The sequence below is a fragment of the Eleutherodactylus coqui genome, chromosome 4, assembly GCF_035609145.1.
Source record: "Eleutherodactylus coqui strain aEleCoq1 chromosome 4, aEleCoq1.hap1, whole genome shotgun sequence".
NCBI classification, from domain to species: domain Eukaryota; kingdom Metazoa; phylum Chordata; class Amphibia; order Anura; family Eleutherodactylidae; genus Eleutherodactylus; species Eleutherodactylus coqui.
In genome coordinates this window covers 200,439,246-200,458,456 of record NC_089840.1, presented here as the reverse complement: position 1 = coordinate 200,458,456, position 19,211 = coordinate 200,439,246, and the positions used below count along the sequence as shown (strand labels likewise).

Here is a 19,211-nt window from a genome sequence, read left to right as displayed (position 1 = left end):
CAGTTATGTCCCTTGATTTCTTGAGTGTCTGCATACTGCTCAAGGAATAGAAGACAGATACGATAAGCTGCACGCAAACGGGAACATGTCTTATAAACAATTTACCTCTTCAAAGAGCAACCTCCCTGCTGGATATACTGCACTTCCAATTTCCAAAAATTATTGTGTAAGATCTCATCTTAGGACTTGTCAGGCAGAGACAAAAGGGCGCACACACATTTTTCGGAGCACTTAACTGTACTTTGAATCAGATATCGGTAGAGATAGCTGTTTGAAGACAAGTGTCTAGCTCAGATTGGGCAGTGCAGGCATTTTTGTTTGAACTGTGATCTTAAGATCTTAGTAAGGTCAACATGGTTTGTACAAGTTACTGCCTGTTAGACTTCAAGGGAATCCAATAACTCTAGTCTAGGACATTACTCAATTCTGGGAAATTGAGATAATTCTCCAGTTTGTACGCCATCATGTTTACTTTTTCTTTTAATCTTTCGATGACTACTTGCAAATAGTAAAGGTAAGGGGCCATAAAACGTTTTCTGTGCAAGAGTGTGTATATATATAGACATAAAACACAGCAAAAATAACAAAAAAATTTTGATATGGGAAACATACAGCTGGACAATAACTAGGGCTAAATTAAGGTTGGACTCTCAGCCGCACGTAGCCCCCTCCACTGAAAGCCATCATTATGTTACAGAAACAGTTGAGCAAGGGACACCATATGTTCACACGTGGCAGATACAGTATGCTGAGTATTTTCCACTGTGGATTCGCATTTGGCAACTACATGGCATAATACAATACAAGCCAAGGAGATACGATTTCAAAAAATCTCATACACACATTGCAACAAAAATTTGCAGCAGAAATTGACCTGTGGTGTAGATTTTAAGTTGCAGCTTTATCATGAATCTTCTTTATTAGGTTCAATGGGGAACTTGACATCGGCAACAAACCACAATTGTTGCTGATTTTGCTGTGGATTACCAATGGATCAGCAATAGAGATGAGCAAACCTATTCGGCCACGCCCCTTTTTTGCCCGAGCGCCATGATTTTCAAGTACTTCCGTACTCGGGTGAAAAGATTCGGGGGGCGCCGTGGGAGAGTGGGGAGTTGCAGCGGGGAGTGGGGGGAGAGGGAGAGAGAGAGGGCTCCCCCCTGTTCCCCGCTGCTACCCCCCGCTCTGCCACGCCTCCCCCCGCCCCCCGGCGCCCCCCGAATCTTTTCACCCGAGTAAAGTACTCGAAAATCGCGGTGCTCAATCGAGTAATTACTCGAAACGAGTATATTTGCTCATGTCTAATCAGCAACAAAGTCCACAGATAGGGACACTTGTAAAAACCAAAAATGCAGTAAAATAATAGTTTAGAAAAAAAAATTGCCCCCATGTAGAGCCTTGACTACTATTCCACTGGTTTCTACATCCTGGCCTTAATTCATGACATGTCGTATGGACATGTGATTACTGCAGCCAACTATAGACTGCAAAGGTCACATTGGTCAAGATGTCAGCACTGTAGGCCAGAAGAGACAGTGGAAGGATGTCTGTGGAGGAGCAGAAAGAAGAAACAGAGGGCGAAACAAAGTAGTTGGGATTCAGAACTGTAACAATCTAAAAGTTCTTTAAGTGTTGGTACTTTCATCCCTGGATCATATCCTGGTTGCGGTTGTTACATACAGTTTTGACCCTTTTACAGTACGTATATATCATATATACTCGAGTATAAGCCTAGTTTTTAGGCACATTTTTTAATGCTGAAAAAGCCCCCCTCGGCTTATACTCGAGTGAGGTAAAAAAAACAAAAAACAACAAAACCCCCCCTGCAATACTCACCTCCCAGCCGGCGTCTGTGTCCCCAGCACGATGGTCTCCCCGGCGGTGCAGCAAGCTGCTTGAGAATTCTCTCTGCTGTTATCTCCCTGCTCCGCTTTGAATTCCCCCTGTCAGCGCTGTGTAGGTAAGCGCCGTGATTGGATCGATCGCCAGCCAATCACAGCGGCGCTCAAACATTCACAGCCATTCAGTGGATGACATCACTGAATGACTGAGATTGGTTTATCGAGCGCCAGCTGTGATTGGCTGACGCTCGATCCAATCACAGTGCTGAGGGCGGGGGAATTCAAAGCCGAGCAGGGAGATGACAGTGGGGAGAATTCTCAAGCAGCTTGCTACACCGCCGGGTAGGCCATCGCGCCGGGGACACAGACGCCGGCTGGGAGGTGAGTGTTGCATTTCTTCTTTACCTAGTATAGACTCGAGTATAGCTCGGCTTATACTCAAGTCAATAAGCTTTACCAGTTTTTTTGTGGTAAAACTTATTGACTCGGCTTATACTCGGGTCGGCTAATACTCAAGTATATACGGTATTTTAAGCACTATTGTGAATTAGTACCTAAGAATTTTCTGTTAATTTACAAAAAAATTTTGGTGTAATTTATAAATGGCGTGAAGAAAAAAGTAATATGTGTATCTGAAAGATGCTGCTTATCTTATCAAGATATTTTTATGCCCACCAGGTTATGCTCCAGTTACGGGGATGTGCCACCCCCTGCGGAGTTGTACCCTGAACCATGAAGATGGATTTTCTTCTGCATTTGTGGTAGCTCATGAAACAGGTCATGTGTAAGTATATATTTCATTCCATAAGAGATATTTCTAATATAGTTTCTTCATCAAATGATATAGTGTGGTACAACGGCATGCATTACTATACCAAAAGTCATATCAACAGTATAATGTATAGAGATGATGATTTCACGATGTAGGGATGCTTTACTTCTAAAGGACCAGAACATGTCGTCATATATCAATTCTACTTTGTTGCAAACGTCCTGTCACCTATCCGCAAGCTGAAATAATGGATGTAACTATAGGGACTGCAAAAGTTGTAATTGCACCCCAGTTTGGAGCTTTAAGAAACCTAAAAGATCCTTCTTCCCCATGTGAACCCAGTACTATACTGTATATGTTGTGTGATATTTGGGCCCAAGAGCATCAATTTATGCCTGTACCCACTGACGTACATATAGGAGGTGCAGAGGATACTGTTGCACCTGGGCCTAGGAGACCTCTCTTCCCCACATTGCAAACCAATACTATCAATGAAGCATTATAGTTGGGCGCCCAGTTCCAGATTTTGCACTGGGGCCCAGAAGCTTCAAGTTATGCCTCTGCCGCTACCTGAAACTGAAGCATAATAGTATTATAGAGCAAGACAACAATCCATAACAAAAAATAAAGTCTTCATCTGGATGATTGACAGTCCTTTTACTGGGTCAATGAGTGGCCAAACAAAATTCCTTGCCATTCATCGCTTCATCTAAACCCACCATCAGGGGGCATCTCATCTGTCATTGATGATATCTCTTATGTAGACATAAAAACAGGGAATGTGTATACAGGGGATGCGCTGCTGACAAATGCAAATTGTACGGGAGACAAACAATCATATTCCATACTCATGATGATTGCTGCATGCAAATGAAAGTCAAACTGACACCAAATGGCGCTTGTAACGGTCAGACATCTTCCTACGTAAAAGGAACCAGTGGAACAAAATTGCAGAAGCAAGTAGTTTTGCTCAAAGATCAGGACTGAAGAGGAAGCTATTTTTTTTCTACTATACGAATAAAAGAAAAATAAAAAAAAACTGCACTAGGTTAAATCTATCAACAACTATAAGACAATTTGTGCAAACAGTACTTATTTGGTGGGTCGCTTGTAAAGCAATGAGGCTATCTGTTATATCTGTACATCCTGAAACTTAAGAGCGCATGAAAGCTACATCTACGGCCACCTGGAGCTTAGAATGAGCTACATCTTTGGGGAATTAAATTGTTTAAACATTTTGGTAAGCATATTTATCATAAGCTTTTGTTTTTCTTTCTCCAAACCGCAGTCTATATTACCTTCACATAGACATTATTTCACTCCTAACCACAGAAGATTAAGAAAAAGGTCAGGAACTCCTTGTGTCATTCAAAAGGAACTCCATTATCCAACCCAACTAGCTTACTTCAGAAGCATTTGTCAACATCGAAAATTTGTGTTCGTGCAAAAAAACATTTAAAATCCAATATTAATATGTTATTCACTTTAAATATATACATTTATGATCAGCCTGAATTGGTGGTTGTCAGTCAAAGTGGTACCTTATGAGAAGTCACTATTGTGAGTGTCTATGTCTCTGCTTCTGCCTGACCTTCTCTAGGCTATGTTCACAGATTGCAGTAGCATAGCGTTTTTTGCAGCAATTTTCATAAAACATGACTGGAGTTTTAAAAAGGTTTTGAAGACAAGATTTTAATCCATTTTTATAAATTAATTATTTGTTTATGAAGAACTTTTTCAAAATGTTAACAAAATGTGGTTACTATACAAACTAGAGTATCAATCAACACAAGATTTAGGGAACATCTGAATTATAAAAACAGACGGAATTAAGACATGTGAAGCATCCAAGACTAATTAATTAAAGTGTAAGAAGTAAAGACAGAAAATATATTTGAATCCATTTTTAATTAAACCATATCGTAAAATATAAGTCGGCTGTGTCCTGTGCCGCTGCTCTTGTTCTTCACTCTGATGTCAGGTTTACAGGCTGCCCCATCCTGTTTACAGGATCTCACAGGCATTGCAGAGCTCTATAATTGGCTGCGGCATCTGTGACTGGGTGGGAGTGCAGCCTGTAAAAAAAAAATGCGGAGGACCAAGCAGCGACTTGGGATACAGTGGCAGTGTGGAGAGGTGAGCATTAGGGATGAGCGAGTATACTCGCTAAGGCACTACTCGCTCGAGTAATGTGCCTTAGCCGAGTATCTCCCCGCTCGTCCCGAAAGATTCGGGTGCCGCCGTGGGGCGGGGAGCTGCGGGGGAGAGCAGGGAGGAGCGGAGGGGAGATCTCTCTCTCCCTCTCTCCCGCCCGCTCTCCCCTGCTCCCCGCCGCAACTCACCTGTCAGCTGCGGCGACCCCCGAATCTTTAGGGACGAGCAGGGAGATACTCGGCTAAGGCACATTACTCGAGCGAGTAGTGCCTTAGCGAGTATACTCGCTCATCCCTAGTGAGCATATGCTGATTTGTTATGTTACTGCAAAGGCAACAAACTTTTACTAAAAAAATATAACTTGGACCAACTCTTTAACTCTTGTCCAATCTGACATCTGAGTGCTCTCAAGTTCTCTGCTAACTAAGGGTGCATTTCCACGAACGTATATCGGCTCGGTTTTCACGCCGAGCCGATATATGTCCTCCTCATCTGCAGAGGGGAGCCTGGAAGAGCCAGCAGCAGAAACTGAGCTCCCGCCCCCTCTCTGCCTCCTCTCCGCCCCTCTGCACTATTTGCAATGGGGAGAGGCTGGATGGGGGCGGGGCTAATTCTCACCACTTAGCCCCGCCCCACCTCTTCTCATTGCAAATAGTGCAGAGGGGCGGAGAGGAGGCAGAGAGGGGGCAGGAGCTCAGTTCCTGCTCCAGGCTCTTCCATCCTCCCCCCACCTGCACACGAGGACAATGTATATCGGCTCGGCGTGAAAACCGAGCCAATAAACGTTCGTGTGAATGCACCCTTAGATGGACATACGCAAGTGATTTTACGTGGTTGTTTTATGAATGACTTGTCATGAGTAGTTAAGCTATGAAGGTTGTGTCCTGTGGCCTGGTCTGGGCTTCTATTGATTGGATGCACATCTGTCATTGGGCATGAAAAACTTTCCAAAGATTATATCCAATAAGAGCCAAAAAATTCCAACACAGTAGTTCACGTTTTCCTCTGATATCTATCATGCTTATTCATGTCATGGAAAGGCACAGCAAAAAAAATTAGAACAGTGCAGCGGTCCAGAGGTATAAACTCAAATAAAAAAACAAATCTCTGAATTGGAGGTGACAGGTCTACCCAGGTAAGGGCAGGCTATCATACCTAAAGTCCAAGATAGCTCAACAAATTAATCAACCAAATAGGCCAAATGGACCCCTTGCCAATTAGAACATCCAATGGGGATAGCATCAACATGACATCCTTCTATCATCAATACTACAAGCTTTACCACATAGACTTGTTCAGATGTAGACAATGCCTCCAGACATCTTTACACTTTAATCAAGTTCTCTTATGAGAATCTATATATATAAAGACGAAAGCCCTCACTGACTCATTCACTGACTGACTCACTCACTGACTGACTGACTCACTGACTGACTCGCCAAAAGTTCTCCAACTTCCCGATATCGTAGAAACATGAAATTTGGCACAAGCATAGATTATCTCCAAAATAGGAAAAGTAATTGGGTCCCAACTCGATTATTCAATTCTAGCGCAAAAGAATTGGCATCGAAATTTTGCGTACGGAATCTAAATCTCTCACTTCTGAATGTCATAGAAACTTAAAATTTGGCACGCGCATTGATTATGTCATAAATAGGAAAAGTTAATGGGTCCCAAATCGATTATTCAATTCTATGCGCAAAAGAATTAGCATCCCAATTTTACGTACGGAATGTAATTTTCTCACTTTCCGGTGTCATAGAAACGTGAAATTTGGCACGAGCATTGATTATGTCATAAATAGGAAAAGCTAATGGGTCCCAACTCGATTATTCAATTCTATGCGCAAAAGAATTAGCGTCCAAATTTTACGCACGGAATGTAATTTTCTCACTTTCCGGTGTCATAGAAACGTGAAATTTGGCACGAGCATTGATTATGTCATAAATAGGAAAAGCTAATGGGTCCCAACTTGATTATTCAATTCTATGCGCAAAAGAATTAGCGTCCAAATTTTACGCACGGAATGTAATTGTCTCACTTTCCGGTGTCATAGAAACGTGAAATCTGGCACGAGCATTGATTATGTCATAAATAGGAAAAGCTAATGGGTCCCAACTTGATTATTCAATTCTAGCGCAAAAGAATTAGCGTCAAAATTTTACGTACATAATCTAAATCTCTCACTACCCAATGTCATAGAAACATGAAATTTGCCATAAGCATTGAATATGTCATAAATAGGAAAAGTTAATGGGTCCCAACTCGATTATTCAATTCTAGCGCAAAAGAACTAGTGTCCAAATTTTACGTACGAAATCTAATTCTCTCACTTCTTGGTGTCATAGAAACATGAAATTTGGAACGGGCATTGATTATGTCATAAATAGGAAAAGTTAATGGGTCCCACCTCAATTGTTAAATTCTAAGCGCAAAAGAATTAGCGTCCACATTTTACGTACGAAATCTAATTCTCTCACTTCCCGATGTCATAGAAACTTGAAATTTGGCACGGGCATTGATTATGTCATAAGTAGGAAAAGTTAATGGGTCCCAACTCAATTATTCAATTCTAAGTGCAAAAGAATTAGCGTCCACATTTTCCGTATGGAATCTAATTCTCTCACTTCCTGATGTCATTTTATATAAAGGAAACGGCCCATGGTTGCCTCCCCGTGGTGTTTCCTGGGTAACGCAAAGAACCATGCAAAATGGTGAACATATGTTTTTCCCAGTATCTCTAAAGTAACCACGACTTCATAAGATTTTCCGTGTGAACACCAGATAAACACCAGTACCAAATTAACTCGGGCGAAGCCGGGTTTATCAGCTAGTATTCTATAAGTACACAATGGTTTGAATGAAAGAAAAAAAATCTGTGACAGACGCTCTTTATACTTCCACTCTGCACCAACATTTGAGTTGCCTATAAGTTTATCTAATTATTTTCACAACTTGTGTTTGACTTCAATACTTCTTTAACTTTTTTTCCCATAGAGAAACATTGGAGTAGGGTGACGCAGGATTTAAAGCGATTTTGCCAATTTCTACTGTTATTCCCTATCCATAGGTTAGTAGATAATTTTATGTTCAGTGGGAGTCCACCCGCTAGGATCCTCAATGATTTCAATGGGACGCCAGAGACTGCCAAGTCAGTATACTTGGCAATTTCTGATGCTAACATTGAATGAATGGAGCTGTGGCACTTATGAAAAGCCACTGCTTCATTCATGCTGTGACCGTAAGGATCCCCATTCTCAGAATCAGAGGTTGTCCCAGTGGTTAGTCCCCTCATGGATCATAAACCCCTTTAGGCATTTATATTAAGAAATGTGAGCATATTTAGTGTGGAATTACACACAAAGACTATGTAGTATGTTATAATTTTGTTTTTTCCACATTTTATAGGCTAGGTATGGAGCATGACGGTCAAGGCAATCGTTGTGCTGATGAAACCAGTATGGGAAGCATCATGGCTCCACTTGTGCAAGCCGCATTCCATCGCTATCACTGGTCGAGGTGCAGCAAGCAGGAACTTAATAGATACATACAGTAAGTTCCCGTAATTCTTTACTGAAGAGGAAAACTTAATTCAATTCCCAGTTAATTTGCTTCTGTAGGTGTAAGACCTCTGTGGCTTTACATCTGTATGTGAAATCTATGACTTGGGGATGAGTCAGAAGTAACGATAAAGGTCTAGACAGTCTTTTGTGGTCTAAGCCCAATCACTAGCTGGAATCTGTTTGTCTCCTTGTAGTGTACTGTATATCTGATAGCCTTCATCTTAGTCTACTCTAAGCATTACTGTGCTGTCTGTTCGGTCTAACGTAGAAATAGTGGGTCATTGTACAGTAAAAATGCTGGAGCAAATATCATTCAGCAAAAAGTAAATCATCGTAATGTTTTGTTTTTTGGCTTTATGCCCCATTTACACACAAAGATAATTGTTCAAAATTCATTCAAAAGATAGGGAGAATGACAGTTTGAGTGATCATTTTGAATAAGCTGCTAATATTAGCAGCTTATTACCTTAATTTGCATGTAAATTAGCATCCAGAGCTGTATGCAGAGAACAACAGGTTCTCTGCATACAGTTTCTTTTTTTCTGCCAGGGGCTGCAAGGTGAATACAATGTTATCAGCATTCCCCATGGAGAACACATCATGCTGTCCTTGCTATCAACTGTCCAGCTGAATGATGGATTTTATACTCACCTAAAAGTGAAGAGTGAAAGATGGGAGCATTTACACACAAAAAGTATGATGGTTTTTGAGCGAATTTCAAGCTATAATTGTTGCGTGTAAATGGGGCTTTAGTTTATGTTATTGTCAATGAAGAATTACTATGAACTAGTAAGTGTCTTGTACCCAAAGACCGATGAATAAGACAAATGGCAGGTATTACGTTTCATATTTACACTAGTAGGATATGTTACCACTGGATAATGGCACATATTACTATAACTGGTCTGACTAAATGCAGCACTGGTAGTGCATGCGCAGCCACCACTCCATTCATTTCAATGGGGCTGACGGAAATAACCAAGCGCTTTTACTCAGCTATCTCCAGTACTCCTACTGAAAATGAATGGAGCAGCACTGTACATGTGCAACCATCGCTCCATTCAGTCTCTTCCTGACTGTGAGGGGTACAGCGAGTCTGCAGTAAAGAGGAGGAGAGATAAACGATCCCCGTTCTCAGGATCAGTGAGGGTCTCAGCAGTGAGACCCCAACCAATCAGATTTGTATCACCTATCCTATGGTACAACCCTTTAAAGCCTATGTACACCTTTGTACTCTTGTTTGTTTAATCAATGAATTTTGGGACTTTTTGTAATTGGTTTTCATTAACTCCTTAGTGACCAAATCTGTTTGCTCCTTAATGACTAAACCAAATTTTGGAAATCTGACTCGTGTCACTTTAACATAGAATAACTCAGTTAAGGTTTTGCATATCCAAGTAATTCCTACATTGTTTTTTTGCCACATATTGTACTTCATTTAGGTGGTAAAAATAGACTGATAAAATTTGTGTATATTTATTAAAAGCGACCATATATATAAGATATATATTTCCATCTGTTTACGTATTCTGGACACATTTGAAAAACTTAAGTTTTCTTTTTAACCATTTAGGAGACATACAAATTTAATTTCAATTATCAACATTTTGAGGAACACTTTGTTTTCCTACACCAGGGGTGTCAAACTCCTTTTCACCGAGGGCCACATTAGGCTTATGGTGACCTTCAAAGGACCGATTGTAAAACTGTATAGCAAGGGCCTGTTCACACAAGCGTATTTGTGTACATAATATGCAGTGAATAGAAGCCATTGATTGCAATGAGTCATTCACATGATGTATATTTTCACACAGCATGACCTATTTTGTTGCGTACTCGCACCCCCAAAAGGCCATTTAAGTGAATGGGCCGTGCAAATACGTGGTGAATGCGCAGGAAACCTGTGTATTCACTGCATATTTGCGTACTATTTCAATGGGCCCATCTGCTTTCCTTTTTGCGTGCCCAAATATACAGGCATAAGCGATTTTCGATTGCGCAAGTACGCAGCGTATTTGTGCGACAAAAATACAATTACACCCATGTGAACGAGACCAATAGTGACCCTGATACTGGCCCCAATAAAAATAACGACCCCCTCAGTAGTAATACTCCCATAGCAACATTAACCCCCCCTCAGTAACAATATTAACCCCCCTCAGTAATAATAATAAGTCCCCCTCAGTAATAATAGTTCCCCCCCCAACCCATATACTTACCTCCTCCTAGCTATCAGCACCGCTCCCCCTCTGCTCGCGCTGAGCCTGGATGCACACTGACGTCAGTGTGTGCGCCCGGCACGCTTCCTCCCGAAGTCCTCTCCTGCGGAACTGATGAGCAGGGGACTCAGGAGAGGAGGATCCCGGCTGCACACTGACGTCAGTGTGTGCCGGGATTAGTGGTAACAGCGCGATTACCAGCGGGGAGCTGCGGCTCCCCAGCTGGTAATCGCTGCAGTGGTAAGCGACGTTGACACGCCGCGGGCCACATAACATGAGGCAACGGGCCAGATTCGGCCCGCGGGCCTTGTGTTTGACACGTGATCTAGCAGACCCAACTCATTCATGTATTATATGCAAAGCCAATCATGTGAACAGCCACATAGAATATTTCCCTTGATATTGTGATATTACAATGATATGTATGGCTGACTGCAGGTTCCTAAAGCCTGACCGCTTTATATTTCTTGAGGATTATTGGACTTAGGAAATGACAAAATTACACCAATTTAAGGTATGTTCACACATGACTGATTAAAGGGGTTGTCCCGCGCCGAAACGTTTTTTTTTTAAATTCAATAGGCCCCCCCGTTCGGCGCGAGACAAACCCAAGGGATGGGTTAAAAAAAAAAAAAACGGTTTAGTACTTACCCGAATCCCCGCGCTGCGGCGACTTCTTACTTACCTTACAAAGATGGCCGCCGGGATCTTCACCCACGATGCACCGCGGGTCTTCTCCCATGGTGCACCGTGGGCTCTGTGCGGTCCATTGCCGATTCCAGCCTCCTGATTGGCTGGAATCGGCACACGTGACGGGGCGGAGCTACGAGGACCAGCTCTCCGGCACGAGCGGCCCGGGCGATTAGACGCTGAAATTAGACGGCACCATGGCGACGGGGACGCTAGCAACGGAGCAGGTAAGTGAATAACTTCTGTATGGCTCATAACTAATGCACGATGTACATTACAAAGTGCATTAATATGGCCATACAGAAGTGCTGAACCCCACTTTCTTTCGCGGGACAACCCCTTTAACTGATTTATGAAGAAATTTCTGAATATCAGGATTCATCTCAGTGGGGTTTGCAGAAAAACAAGCACACGTTGCAGAGACAACCCCATCCAGATGTATCGAATGGAGTTTCCAATTGCAGAAATTTCAGCAACAAATTTGCCACATGTGAACATCCCCTTACATGCCTTGCAGATAACTGATCGTTGGACACTTTCTATGCCATCGATAATAATGTGCAATCTTCTTCCCCATTTGATTCTGTTTTAGTTCCTACGATTGTCTCCTGGATGATCCCTTTGAACATAAATGGCCAAAGCTCCCAGAATTACCAGGAATCAACTACTCTATGGATGAACAATGCAGATTTGATTTTGGAGTAGGTTACAGAATGTGCACTGCTGTGAGTATCACAATTAATGCTATAACCATTAAGCCAATATATAAGGCCAATATAATGGCTCTATTAGAACCAATGCTTTCCAACGAAAGCAGTGACATGTCCATTTTTCAAAGCAAATAAAATTTGCACCTGCAAAAAATAAGACAGCGCTTTGCGATTTGCACAAAAACGCGGTTTTCGTGCGAATCAATGCAACTTTCACACTAGGAAATCCTACTGTCAAAGCCCTTAAGTAAGCCTTAGATGCTGGAAAAAACTATATAAATAATACATCACCTAGAAGCGATGTACGCCTCCGTCTCGTCTTCTCCCCGGGTCCACAGTACGGTTCTTCTTCATTTTCTTCTGGCTGGGGATTGCAAAAAACACCTCCTGGAAGCACTGCCTTTGATTGGCTGAGCGCATTGACCAATCACAGCCATTTTCAGGCCAGAAGAAAATAAAGAAGAACAGTGTCGCGGACCCAGGGAGAAGATGCAGCGGAGCCCTGGACACGGCTTCTAGGTGATACATATTTTTTCTCACTCAGCACTTCATATTCTATGTGAAACACTGAGCGAGGAGCGTTTATACGCAGCGAGAAGTGAGTGAACCAGCGATGATTTTTATGCTGGTTAAAAGTGAGAATCAAACAAAATAAGGAAAGCAAATAGTGCACAATGGCTTTCCATTTAGACGCAACGATTATCCTTGTTTGAAGGAGTTTTGTGCAATAATCGTCCCGTGTAAACGGTGCATGAGTCTAGGAGGGAGCTCTGTTATCTGTATATGGGGGAGCCATCTTATCAGCTGTTTCACATTCCTGTGACAAAGACTGCTGGCAAAATCTGTCTCTGGAATATAATAAGCAGCTGATGAGAGGGCTCCTCAGTACTTACATAACAGAGCTCCCTCCTGAAGACCGCTAGCACACTGATGGGTCGGATTCCGCATGCAGAGTCCCGAACCAGAATTCGGCACTGGCAGCAGCGGTGTCTGCACATACCTGCTTTCTTTTCTCTTCATCTGTACTGCGGATCTGCACGGCTCACCGTTGGACATGTGCAGTACAGATTTCTTTTTTTTAAACTCCTGCTTTTCCCGCGTCATCGACTAGCGATGATGTGGAATCTGCAACCTTTCCACAGTGTCAATTGTGGAAGGACCGCAGATCGGACAGCTTCCATTGACTTCAATGGAAGCCGTACGCACGGAATCTGCACGAAAATGGAGCATGATACGATTTTTCCTCCGTAAGTGGAAACTGCAATTGGTTTCTGCTCGTGTGCAGGAAGAATCACTTTTTCATAGCATATGCAGCAACAATGGCATAAGGCGCACCACTGAGGACTTGGCAGGGTAGATGTTTAGGATTGTCACGGTGGCACTCCCAACTCCTCCCCTTAGGGACACGTGTGACCATTGACCACGGCCCTGACAGGCCTCTCCAGGCAACGCCAGTGCAGCGGTTACCTGAATAAATGGTGTAGTCCGACAGGAAAAATAAGAAGGTTCACACACGGTTAACTTGATAACACTCAGTTGCTGGGAACGGTCAGCAACTGGAACTTTCCTTGCAATCACTTTCTTGACACAGATTTACAATTCTCTGTGGGTAATTTCACTCACATGAAAATCATTGGCAAATCACATGGCATGTGAGTGTGATGCTCCCATAGAAAGTAATGGGCGATTCTTGAGCAAGAATTGCCCACAAATAGGACATACAGTAGCTTTTCTTAATTCAGACTATCAGTCAAAGAGAAAAGTTGCTCATCTGAATTTACCCATTTTCCACAGTGGAAATTCCATGTCAAATTCCTTTCCAAAAACTGCGTCTATGTTGGTGAGGATTAGAGTTGAGCGAACGTACTCTATCAAGCTTGATGCTCGTTCGAGTATTAGCGTACTCGATGGTGCTCGTTACTCAAACGAGCATCACGCCGTGTTCAACCCCGCCCCGGCGTCCCACATACTCGAGTCTCCCATTGTAGTCATTTGGGTGCTCGCTCATCTCTAGTGAGGATCCACAACAGAATTTACCCCTTCATTTGAAAGGGTGAAAAGTAGAAATGAGCGAGCATACCCGCTAAGGGCAATTGCTCGATCGAGCATTGCCCTTAGCGATTACCTGCCCGCTCGGGAGCAAAGATTCAGCTGCCGGCGTCGGGCGGGGACTGGCGGGGGAGAGCGGGGAGGAATGGAAGGGAGATCTCTCTCTCCCTCTCCCCCCCCCCCCCCCCCCCGCTTCTCCCTGCTCATGGCCACAACTCACCTGACACCCGCGCCGGCACCAGAACCTTTTCTTTCGAGCCGGGAGATACTCGATAAGGACAATACTCGATTGAGTAATTGTCCTTAGCGAGTATGCTCGCTCATCTCTAGTGAAAAGTTCTGCGGATCCGCATCAAAATCCACACCAAATGTGTCCACCCATCAGCTCAGGGAAAACTGACAATTCAACAAGTGGTAAAAACTTGAATATACAAGTCATGTAATGACCAGAAATACTGCTATTCCTCGTGCACACACAACAGTGTATTCTGAAAAGTCACCTGAACCTACAAGCACACTTTAACATGGATGATATATCATTATTCAGCATTCACTGTATGTGTCTATAAGTTTATAGATTTTTTCCAAGCTGAAATATATTTAAGAAAAAAATGTCTTCAATCATTTTCAAAGCACATGAACTTCTACTGTTCTCCTTTTATGGTTGCCTTAATTGCCTCTTCTCCATCCTCTGTAGCTTTTTGCTGATTAAATGTATGGAAAAGCTATTCATGTATAGTCAGATTGACAGTCTGCAATGCTTGCTCTCACAGTTTAGGACGTTTGACCCTTGCAAGCAGCTGTGGTGCAGCCACCCAGATAATCCTTATTTCTGCAAAACGAAGAAGGGCCCCCCTCTTGACGGAACTGAATGTTCTCCTGGGAAGGTATTTATTCTTAACAACATTTCCATAATTTGCTGCTGATTTGAAATATTTTCAGTCTTGTGAGTCTATATCATACTTTGAAATATCTTTCTCACAGAGTGGTTAATTGGCAGTCTTAAATTATAGCTATTCAACCACGCTACAACCAAAATATTTGGAATATACAAATATATTTATACGGGGTGTCTCAAAAATATGGAAACACCCATACAGAATGAAATTGGCTTATCAGACGGTGATCAAATTTTTTATACAAGCTGCGAGGAAAGGCATGAACGTGTTAGACCCTATCACCAACATAATGGCCACTACTAAAGGCAGAATTGAGGTGTTCACCCTTAGGTCTCCAAACAACAACACAGCCATCGTTAATGGCCAAACTAAACCTGGATTCATTGCTGAAGACAAGTTGGTTCCACTCCATAGCAGTCCAGTTTCGTAGTACACAACACCATTGCAAATGGAGGTGACGGTGGGTGTCAAAGGCCGTACATGTTATGGGCGCCGTGAGACCAAATGTCCTTCAGCCAAATGCCTGGAAATGGCTCCAACAGACACAGGGTCCTGCAATGATGGTGCCTCCTGTCTCTGGATGGCGGACAATTAAACAGTTGGAGCTGCACACGCTTGATCAGACAATCCTCTCTACTGGTGGTCTGTCAAGGGTGTCTTGAACCCAGTCACCTTGTGTGCCCTCACACATCCATTGGTCCCAACACCACCTAACAGTCTGGTCAGAAGGTGGGGGGAAATTCATCGATACAACCATCCAGCTTCTCACATTCCAAAAATGTGCCACCTGTCAAACTCTGCTAACTGGGTGACATCTCTTCTCTGCGTTGTAGAGGCGTCTAGTGGTCAACAAGCTCTACACAAGTGGAAGAAGAGGTCACTACACACAAGGAGCCTCTGAGAGCTTTTTTATAGGCTAAGGGTGGGACCACTTTTAGGGCCTCATGTGACAAGAGTGTTCATCTAATCACACCACAATCCTAATCATTTGTATATCTGCCTGAGATGGAACTGCATGACGAGTTTTGCAGCAAAACGACAACTTCTTCTAGGCAGGATTTATTCTTACAATGATATTATAAATATATGAACTTTGCAAATTTTGAAGATCATCTTCAGGGAGATTTGATAACACAGTGCATGGAAATAGGTAGAGATGAGCGAACCTACTCGGCCACGCCTCTTTTTCGCCCGAGCGCCGCGATTTTCGAGTACTTCCGTACCCGGGTGAAAAGATTCAGGGGGCGCTGTGTGTGAGTGGGGGGTTGCAGCGGGGAGTGGGGGGGAGAGGGAGAGAGAGAGGGCTCCCCCCTGTTCCCCGCTGCTACCCCCCACTCCGCCACGCCTCCCCTCGCCCCCCAACGCCCCCTGAATCTTTTCACCCGAGTACAGAAGTACTCGAAAATCACGGTGCTCGATCGAGTAATTACTCGAAATGAGTATATTCGCTCATCTCCAGAAATAGGTGTTAGACAAGGGCGTAACTATAGGGGATACAGGGGATGCGGTTGTACCCGGGCCCAGGAGTCTTAGGGGGCCCATACAGGCTCTCTTCTCCATATAGGGAGCCCAGTACTATGACTAAAGCATTATAATTGGGGGACCCGGTACAGGTTTTGCATTGGGGCCCAGAAGCTTCAAGTTACGCCTCTGGTGTTAGAGCTACTTATATTACTTTTTCCACAGAAGGAAATGGTATATCAGTGAAGGTTTTGTTTAATACTGTAAATTATTGTAATGTCAATTAGTAATTTTTCTTAGCTTTTCGCATGAATGCATATAAAAAATGTGATCAATTATGTTAAAATATTTATGGGTACTATTCTGCATTTTTATTTTTTAGTGGTGCTTTAAAGGTCATTGCATATGGAAGACACCAGAGCAATCTTACAGTCAGGATGGAGGATGGAGCTCATGGTCAAGATTTGGATCCTGTTCTCGAACATGTGGAGGAGGAGTACGTTCCCGTGGCAGACAGTGCAATAACCCACCGTGAGTACTAAAGGCATCTTTACCTTAAAGCTGTTGCTATGACTTGATAGGCAATCTGCATCACATCGTGGGGGGTTGTTCAGGACTCAGAATTGACTGTGGCATTTAAAGGGTTAACAGCTCAGATCAGCAGCGGTGCTGATCAGAGTTGTTGTGGGTGGGTATCAGCTGTCAGCCAGCACCCACATTGTAGGAAGTGGGATTGACTCCCACTCCCTCTCTATACAAACCCCAGAACCTCCATGACATAAATGTACATCCTGGAGCATTATGGGGTTAAAGATTTGGAATCGTTCGGTTAATCTGGGCAATGTCAATGTTTTCATAGGATATGAAGATATAAGATACATTCAAGTTCTAAGGTCTCCTAATTTTTTTCTAAAACGCTACTTACCCCAGAAAGCTGAAAGTATTGTCACATCTCCCTCTTGACATACACATTTCTTTACATTGACACCATGATTACTCCATGCTAGTACTTCTTTTTACCCAACGGAAAATTGCGATGTAAGAGCAGCACAACTAGAAATCGTGCAACGATGGAGGGCGTCCTTACGCATACAGCATCCACGTCTCATCCATTATGACAATTGATGGAATGAAGGCACCATTCTTGCATTCATCACATGTCAAGATTGCCTGACACATTGCCGTGTGCACAGCCTTCTGATCTCTCAACATTCACAACACTCTACTGGAGGAAACATTTCGCATCTTCAGGTCTTCAAACAGGATGGTGTGCACAGATCCTATGAAAATGTAGACTTTCTCAGGCAATTTCTTTGTTGGTCCTCCAAAACCACTTCCTACTCATGCAGTCATGTTGTTGAACCATCTTGTGCATGGCCGAGGCTCCTTTGGTTCGTTCTCACACAACCTTCTTTGAACTGTCGCATCCACAAACACACATTTTTCCCATCCATGACACCTTCACCACACGTGTCACTGAACTGGTGATGAATGTGGATGGGTATCATTCCACTAAGGTGATGAAAACAGATAATTACACGTTCTTGGAATGTGAACGTCACCATTTCAAGTATTGAAAAGGCTTCTAAGTGCAGCCACTGTCCCATGGGTTCTGTACAGGATGATGCTGTCATCAATCTCACTTGGGATTGTTACTGGATCCATGTGTCAGGCTATGGGATTGGGAAAGAGAAATATCTGCACTAGTTGAATGTGGTAAGAGTACTATATTACAATGTTCCTGTGGAATGGAAAAGCTTGGTAATTTGGAAAGGATCTTCAATTTTCCACATACTCTCTGGAAAAAGTTTTTGTGCAGTTTGTGTAGTTATGTGTGTTGTATGGCGCGAAAGCCGAACTAATATCTTCAAAGAAAACATCTCTATTTTACAGTTTAAAGTTCTCCCTGAGACTACATTTCCAGGGATGTATTTGCGGACGCAATCCTCAAAGAATAGAACCCATTGATTTCAACGGGTTTGTGCAACTTTCAGCATTTTGGTCGTGCAAAAAAAAAATGCAGCATGCTCTATTTTCTGCAGCGTATTTGCGCACCAAAGGTCCCCATAGAAGTCAATGGGGGTGAGCTAATGCGCATGCAATACGCAAGGAGATGTGTGAAACATTGCGTAATTCCACTGGAAAAAGAACACATCTGAAACTCATTAAAACTAACTAGTTAATTAATTTCAATTTGTGCGTCTTTGTTAGCCGCATGCAAATCAACGTCTTAAAAAAAAGTATAAAAAGGTGATGCGCACACAAAACGGCATCGTTCATTCTACAAAAATACTACACTCATGTGCGTTCAAATATGCATGCGCCCACGTGAAATATGCTGTGCAAATTTGCACATGAATACACTTATGTGCGTGTGAAGATTTGGAAAACGCTGCGGATTACAAATCTACAGCGGGTCTATTTATGCTGCAGAAACTGTGCAGAATTAAAGATCGATGTGAAGCAAAAAATAAACACGCCACAATCTGCAAAAACACTTTTGTAGCAGATTTTGAAGCATATCTGCTGTGGAAGCGCACGGAATTTGCTTTGAAATCTACATTTGTTGATGTTTGAAAATTAAGTTTGCTAGTATGAACTCCTGCTACCATATCACAAAAACATAGGCCTCCTGCACACGGTAAGTAGGGATTTCGACAGTGGGGTCCTGCACGGAATCCAGCCCTGACCGCAGCCAATGACCCCTGTGTACCTGTACTTTTCTTCTTTTTCTGTACTGCGAATGGGCTGGCCGGCCAGCACACATGCACAGTACACATTTCCCCGCGCTGTCACTAGGCGATGCCGTGGAATCCGTGGCCATTCCGGCATAGCCGCGGGTCAGACGGCTTC

At 43.0% G+C, this 19,211-nt stretch overlaps 1 protein-coding gene across 3 annotated transcripts in view; it reads left to right on the top strand.

Moving 5' to 3' along the window:
- Nucleotides 1-19,211, top strand: part of ADAMTS14 (ADAM metallopeptidase with thrombospondin type 1 motif 14) — a 145,763-nt gene that overhangs the window by 81,170 nt on the left and 45,382 nt on the right. For all 3 annotated transcript variants that reach the window (XM_066600550.1, XM_066600551.1, XM_066600552.1), the window contains exons 7-11: nucleotides 2,520-2,625; nucleotides 8,176-8,319; nucleotides 11,832-11,964; nucleotides 14,772-14,885; nucleotides 16,741-16,889. In XM_066600550.1, the coding sequence (XP_066456647.1) occupies nucleotides 2,520-2,625; nucleotides 8,176-8,319; nucleotides 11,832-11,964; nucleotides 14,772-14,885; nucleotides 16,741-16,889 (646 nt within the window). The remainder of the gene's footprint in view (nucleotides 1-2,519; nucleotides 2,626-8,175; nucleotides 8,320-11,831; nucleotides 11,965-14,771; nucleotides 14,886-16,740; nucleotides 16,890-19,211) is intronic.